Source organism: Arachis hypogaea, chromosome 3 (genome assembly GCF_003086295.3).
Source record: "Arachis hypogaea cultivar Tifrunner chromosome 3, arahy.Tifrunner.gnm2.J5K5, whole genome shotgun sequence".
NCBI lineage: Eukaryota > Viridiplantae > Streptophyta > Magnoliopsida > Fabales > Fabaceae > Arachis > Arachis hypogaea.
In genome coordinates, this window is record NC_092038.1 from 141,620,066 (window position 1) to 141,627,053 (window position 6,988).

A 6,988-nucleotide genomic window follows, 5' to 3' on the forward strand; every position below is an offset into this window, starting at 1 on the left:
TAACCACATCCTGCAAAAGCTGTCTTTTGGTCTGATTACAAATATTTTTCTAAAAAATTAATACCTAATATTCGGCATCATAACCACGAAATGACAACCCCGGAATTGTTCTTCTAGGCGTGTGATCTTTTCCTCGAAAGTTTTAATTATCATTACGTTAAATGAAAACGAATAATAAAATACAGACATGTTTAGGAAGTGAACAAGTGATGAGTCCTTCTCATTAGGTAGTTGATATGATTATTATCATGATTTCCAATGCCTATTATTAGAATTTAATGCAAACTTCCCTTTTATACTGTTTTTTAAAGCAGCATGAAATGTGGTAGAAGGTGTGACAAGCAGAATCACCATAGTTAGTGCCTCTTTGATTGGTTTTTGTCTTTTTGATGCTTATTCTTTTTTTTTTTTTTTTAAAGATAGTTATCATTTATGAATAGGATTCATATTTTATAATGTCAAAAAGAGCCAAATTACAAATATGATTTGGAATTTCTTCTATCCATGTGTTCGGATGGACAAAATCAATTAAACCAATTTATATGTTACCCTATTGCCATTTCTCTTAACATGTGAAAAGGAAATAACTAAACAAGTTTGATGCTTATTCTTGTTAATGATTTTTTTAGTCATCCTCCTGTTAATGCTTTGATTTATTGATTTTCCAGTTCCTTTATTCTTATGAATGGAATTTAGGTTTAGATTTCCTTTTATTTTTCTTGGACAGGATATTTCTATGGTTATAGTTACACCATCAAGTTTTGCGAAGGGCGAAGTATTTTGTCATTTTGGGCTCCAATTGTTAAACTTGATAAAATGAGAATTAGTCCATGGGCTGCAATTTTGTTGGGTTAACAGCGACAGAAATGACATCTGGTCCACAAAAAAGAGCCCATTTGTGTGGCCGCTTCCTGTTTTGTGTATTCTGAAATGTTAAATACGTTTCCCCTGCTTCATTCATTGTATCTTTATATTACATGAACTAGTGTCCTTTTTATTAATACCATAAAACTGTCCTTTTAGCTAATCTTACAGCAACAAGATAATTACAACACATGATGTTAATTAATTGGGTGATTCTTGTGAGGGAGTTCCAGTCCAGAGTAAGATGTTCTTCTCTTGGTCTGCCAAAATTTGAAATGCAGAGTTCTATTGTCGAGCATGTTCTCCACTTGTTCAATTGGAAGGCCTTTGGTCTCGGGCACAAAGATGATGACAAAGATGATGGCTGCAATTGTGATGAATATGAATAACATGAATGTATATGCAGTCCCAATGGCTTGTGTCAAAGACAGGAAGGACTGTGCTACAATAAGATTGGAGATCCAGTTTGAGGTAGATGCCATCCCTCCACAGATTCCTCTGTACCTGAGAGGGTATATCTCAGAGTTGACAACCCATGGCACAGTTCCCATCCCAGGAGAGAAGAATATTATGTAGAGTGACAATCCAATGAGTGCAACCCACCCTGTTTTGCTAGGACAACCCTCCGTGTACCACAGCTTTCCTTCATTCTGGCACGCCTCCTTTGTGGTGTCATTGGATACCAAACACGCCCCATGCACAAGCTGCAATGCATTCCTTTTATTACAACAATATATATCAATAACAAAATGAGTTATCATATATCATATATATATATATATATATATGAAATACCTTGTTAAGTTGTGAAACACAAAAGCCACAATGAGGAGTGGCCTTGAGGCACTTGGTGCAATCCCAGTGAGCAGGGGTGGCGCCAAGTTTGTAATCAGGGCAAGTGTAGTTGTTGTAGTGGGAAGTGTCAACTGAACTAACCATGGGAGAGTGAGTGGCGCTCTCATGGAACACAACAGTTAGAACAACGAGGGCCAGTATAACGCCGGACAAGCTGAACAAGACAAGCTTCTTCCTGCCAGTGCGATCTATGAAGTATATGCTGAGAATTGAACCAAATGCGTTGAGGCCGGCGGTTACGAGGGAAAGAAGAAGCGCGGTTCGGTTGGATGCGAAACCAGCGAGCTGAACTATGGTTGGGCTGTAGTACATGACGGTGTTGATTCCCACAAATTGTTGGAATATTTGAAGTCCCATTCCCGCATACAAACCTCTTCTCACAGTTTTGGTCTTGAGCAGTGTGATTATGCTGACCTTGCCGGACGATTCGGAATCCTTCATCTCCATCTCAACTGAATCCTTGAGAGCATTGATTTCGGATTCAACTTCCTCCGGGGGGTAAATCTTCCTGAGAATTGACTTGCCGGCTTCTTCTCGTCCCTTGCGGAAGAGCCAGCGGGGGGACTCTGGGAGGAGAAGCATGAGCAGGAACTGTATGAAAGCGGGAGCTGCGGCAACTCCCAGCATCCACCTCCAAGTGCCGGGAGCAGAGGTGAAGGCCAGGTTGATGCAGTAGGCGAGGAACTGGCCTCCGGTGATGAAGAAGCCGTTGAGACTAACAAGGGCGCCGCGAACTCTGGTTGGAGAAGCCTCGGAGATGTATAAGGGGGAAGCCATGGAAGCCATGCCAACACCAAGGCCAACGAAGACTCTGCCGACAATGAGAATAGCAGGGTTGGTAGCAGCAGCCATGACAACAGATCCTATGAAGAAGAGTGCATCTGCAATCAGAATGGCTTTCTTCCTTCCAAATCGATCGTTGATCCATCCCCCAACCGACGCCCCTATGATTGCTCCTGCAAGTGCCATGCTCACTATGGCTTCCTGTCATTTCCAGTACACGCAAACTCAAAATACAACACATATTATAAACTGCTATTCATCTCTTCTATGCCCAATTTAAGGGGATACAGAAACTGCTCCGCTACAATCTACTCTTTCATTCTCCTTTCCTTGGTTTTTATTTTTAGACTAAAAGTATCATTTTTGTTCCAAACGTTTGCGGTTTTGTCCCTAACGTTTAAATAGTGTATTCTTAACGTTTATAAAATTGATTCAATATTATCCTACTATTAATTATACTAACAAATCAGATTATATTTTTCAATTATTCTCATTTGAATATATTTATTCTCAATTATGTCTCACTTGGATGTGTTCAATTTTAATATTATACCCACTAAAATAGTGTTTAGATTCAATTATGTTCCTAGAAAAGTGAATTATGTAAATGTTGTAGAAATTAGTTTCAACATTTTATGAGCTATGTTTTGGAGTAGATCATCGATTCTATCCCAAACATTTGTATTCTAACTTCAAAAAGAGATTTTTAAAACGCAAACTAAAGCGCTCATGATGTGTAATTGATAGCAGGATAATATTGAATCACTTTTACAAACGTTAGGGATACAAATAGGATGATTTAAACGTTAGGAACACACATAGGATTTACCCCAAACGTTGGGGACAAAAACGATACTTTGCTCTTATTTTTATTTTCTACCCATTACATAGTGTTAATTTTTTTAACATATAAATAATATAAAAAAAATACTATCTATAAATAAAATATCAGTTATTAAATTAGTCACGGTCTATTTGATATGAATATATGTTGTTTATACATTTTTTATATTCAAATATATATTTTAACAAATAACTAATTTAATAATTAATTTTTTATATACAAATAATATAATAACATAATTGAAAGAATTTGCTAAAGATAATGTATGATAAAATCATAATAAAATTTTTAGCACAAATGAAATAATAATTTATAAACTTATGAATTAAATTTTGTATTTTGTACACTTTTCAACTCCAGTGAGAATAAAAAAAAACCAAGTATTAAAATTAAAAATAGACTATAATCCAACCCCAAAATTCAGTTTGAAAAATGAAGGAAGAAAAACACTTGTAAATATAGAGTCATTTTCAAAGAACAGGGGAGTTTTAATAAAAGGATACTGTTGTTTTGCCAGCATGACAAAGGGACAAAAAATGGCACCATAGTTTAGGTGACACTTAGAGGCATGATTGAATAAGCAGTGGGAAAAGAATGCACGCACTTGATCATTGGTTTACGTCTCCAGAGAGTTGGAGATCTTATATAAAACACTATTCAATGCTGATAACGTTACCTGTAGCCAAGTTTCTCTATCCACTGATTTGAAGTCATCTCTTATATATAAAAGCGCCCCCGATATCACCCCTACAAATAAAAAAAACAGAGAATGAACTGATAATTAGAGCTAGCTAGCTAGTGATTTGAACTCTGAGAGACCTAGCTTGTTAGAGATTAAATTATTTAATTATTTTTCTAATTGGTTTAAATTATTAAACAAATAATTTTATGATAATATAGATGTAAAAATCTTTCCTAATTTAACCTTAATTACCATCCATGTAGATATGTTTAGTATTCACTTGGATGTTTTGATTAATCTATACATGACTATAATAAAAATTCAAAAATGCTATTTGTACACCACTATTAAAATCAGCCACTAATATATGTGCGGTTTAATTTATTTTCAATATGTATTTATATTCCAACATGTATTTTATATTGATAGCGGAGCTTACTTTGGTGGCTGATTTTGGTGTATATGTAGCATTATTTAAGTTAATATATGCATGAAATTGAAAAGATTGGTGAAGAGAAACAAACCAGTGTCATAACCAAAGAGAAGGCCACCAATTCCAGCGGAGAAAGCAAGGCGAAGGACATAAGGATTCTTATGGGAGAGAGACAAGCATTCTCTGAAGGCAGATGCATCAGCTTCTACCATTCCTCCTTCCATCTTGCTCTCTATTAATTGTTATTAATTCTTCAAACACAACTATAGAGTAGGGAAGGGAAGAGAAGATACTAGACATAAAAGCTTAATAAGTGAAGTGAGAGTGATGAGTATACGAGAGTGTGACAACTCTATTTATAGTGGGAAATGGGTGCATGCGTTTGGGCGAATGATGAGTAGAGATTCATACAAGCTAAGCATACTTTGAGTTTACGGTCACACAAAATATATAATATTTTGACTAACTACAGTTTAGAAGAGGAAAATTGAAATTGAATAAATGATTTGGAATTATTAGATTAATTTATGTGGGAATTAGAAGGGACAGGTCATGGGCAAACGAGAACAGTCTAATGCTTTTTCTTATCCAGCCGACGGATCGGAGAAGAGTGCCACGGATCCTGGGGACCCAAACCCCAAGCTTTGCACGCCACATATTCCTTTAACCATATATATATATATATATATGGAATGCAACTATTAAAATTAAATGCATTACATTAATTAAATAATATATTTTATTCAGCATTCTAACTTTGATTCTTTGCTGTCTATCATCCTTCCTTGGTATTTCTTTTAATTTGTAACCTTCATAAATATCTTAAACAAACAAGACTAGAAGAAATTAAAATATATCAATGTAACATGATGCCATGCAATTACTGATTCATAATATATACACAAATAAAGAACCATTTTACTTTTCATATAAGAACTGTTGACAATGATATTAGACATTTTATGGAGATGACGAGTGGCATATGCGTGCTCCCGTGAATAGATAATTATTTATTTTGTGGGGTGCGTTTTTCTTAAAGTAAAAGGAGATTTGATTTGATCATTAGTTTGTGGATTTCTTTATCGAGCTATATATTCTTGCTTCTTCAACAATGAAAAAGATGGACATTACTTGATAAGTCTCATGTGTCATAGAGCGACTCAGAGACGCAGGAGTGAGGACAAATTCCAAACGACTTCATCGGGAGCAAAAATAAAATCACAAACCAAAAAATACTTCAAGTTTGCAGAATATTTATGTGTACACTGTGTATTTCATTTATTTTTGAGTCACATTTTTACTTTTTAGAAATGTGAATCGTAATAAATACATACTTATAAGAAAACTCTAAGGACATTTATTAAAAATGAAAAATATATATTTTTTGTCAATATTAAAAGATTCAAAATCTTATCTGTTTCATAAACAAAAATATAGGTAGATAATGAGAATATTAAATAATATGAACAATGGATATGTCGGATATTCAATTCAATAGGTATGCAAATGATTATATTCATTATTTTAATTGGATGGTTATTTCTTTTGATTTGATTTACTCATGCACAGTTAATAATAGCTGGATGTTTAATTCAATAGGTGTGCAGATGGTTATCCTAATGGTTTAAGAGGTAATTTAGGAATAGAATGATTTTTTTACTTTATTTGATTAATTCTAGAGCCCATTGTTCATATTATTTACAAAAATCATTGTCTATCTAGCAAAACCAAAAAAAAAAAAGATTATTTTCTTGTTTATTAGCAAGTGCTCTAAAGATTTTTTTGCTCGATTTTGCTAGGTAGACAATAATTTTTGTGAACAATGTAAACAATGAATTCTAGAATTGACCTAATAAAATAAAAAAATACTCCACCTCCAAATTACCTCCTAAATTCTAACACTAGGATAATCATCTGCACACCTAATAAATTTAACATTCAATTATGGTTAATTGTACACGAGTAAACCGAATCAAAACGAATAACGACCATCCAACTAAGAATCAACATAATTATCTGTATACCTATTGAATTGACATCCAATATATCCATTGTTCACATTATTTAGTATTCTTATTGTGATCTTTCATCAGTAGTCAATTACGTATAAGAAATTCTTTGATAATTTTCTTTTTCAGTAAAGATTTAACTTATACCACTGTATATAAAAGCTGATGTTCTCCCTATATATTGGAATGTTGAAAAATGGTATCCTCATAATTACCGGAAGGGCTGAAACTCTAAATTTGCGGAGGAAACAAATATATAATGGACAAATGGCCACTAAGAAAATCATATATAGTTTGTCCTTATATGACAATGTGGGATTCCTTTGATCGGCAATCAATGGAATGAGATTCGAGTGGATGTTTAGGTGTGAGCTTTTATGTGACCAAAAGTGAGAGAATCGAGACCATGATGATAAGTTGAGTTCAAACAAGCTAAGTATCTATAGTGATATAATGTCAAATAAATCATACCTTTTCCTTTTGTTGTTTCTAATCAAATACTAACTTTTTTCATTTGG

At 33.9% G+C, this 6,988-nt stretch overlaps 1 protein-coding gene across 1 annotated transcript; it reads right to left on the reverse strand.

The window, feature by feature from the left end:
• Nucleotides 1–914: 914 nt before the first annotated feature.
• LOC112734775 (probable inositol transporter 2) lies at nucleotides 915–5,111 on the reverse strand. The gene is made up of 4 exons (XM_025784228.3): nucleotides 4,553–5,111; nucleotides 4,023–4,093; nucleotides 1,660–2,703; nucleotides 915–1,568 (listed from the first exon to the last, which is right to left on the reverse strand). The coding sequence occupies exons 1-4, from the start codon at nucleotides 4,683–4,685 to the stop codon at nucleotides 1,062–1,064; spliced, it is 1,755 nt and encodes a 584-aa protein (XP_025640013.1). The 5' UTR covers nucleotides 4,686–5,111; the 3' UTR covers nucleotides 915–1,061.
• Nucleotides 5,112–6,988: the final 1,877 nt, after the last annotated feature.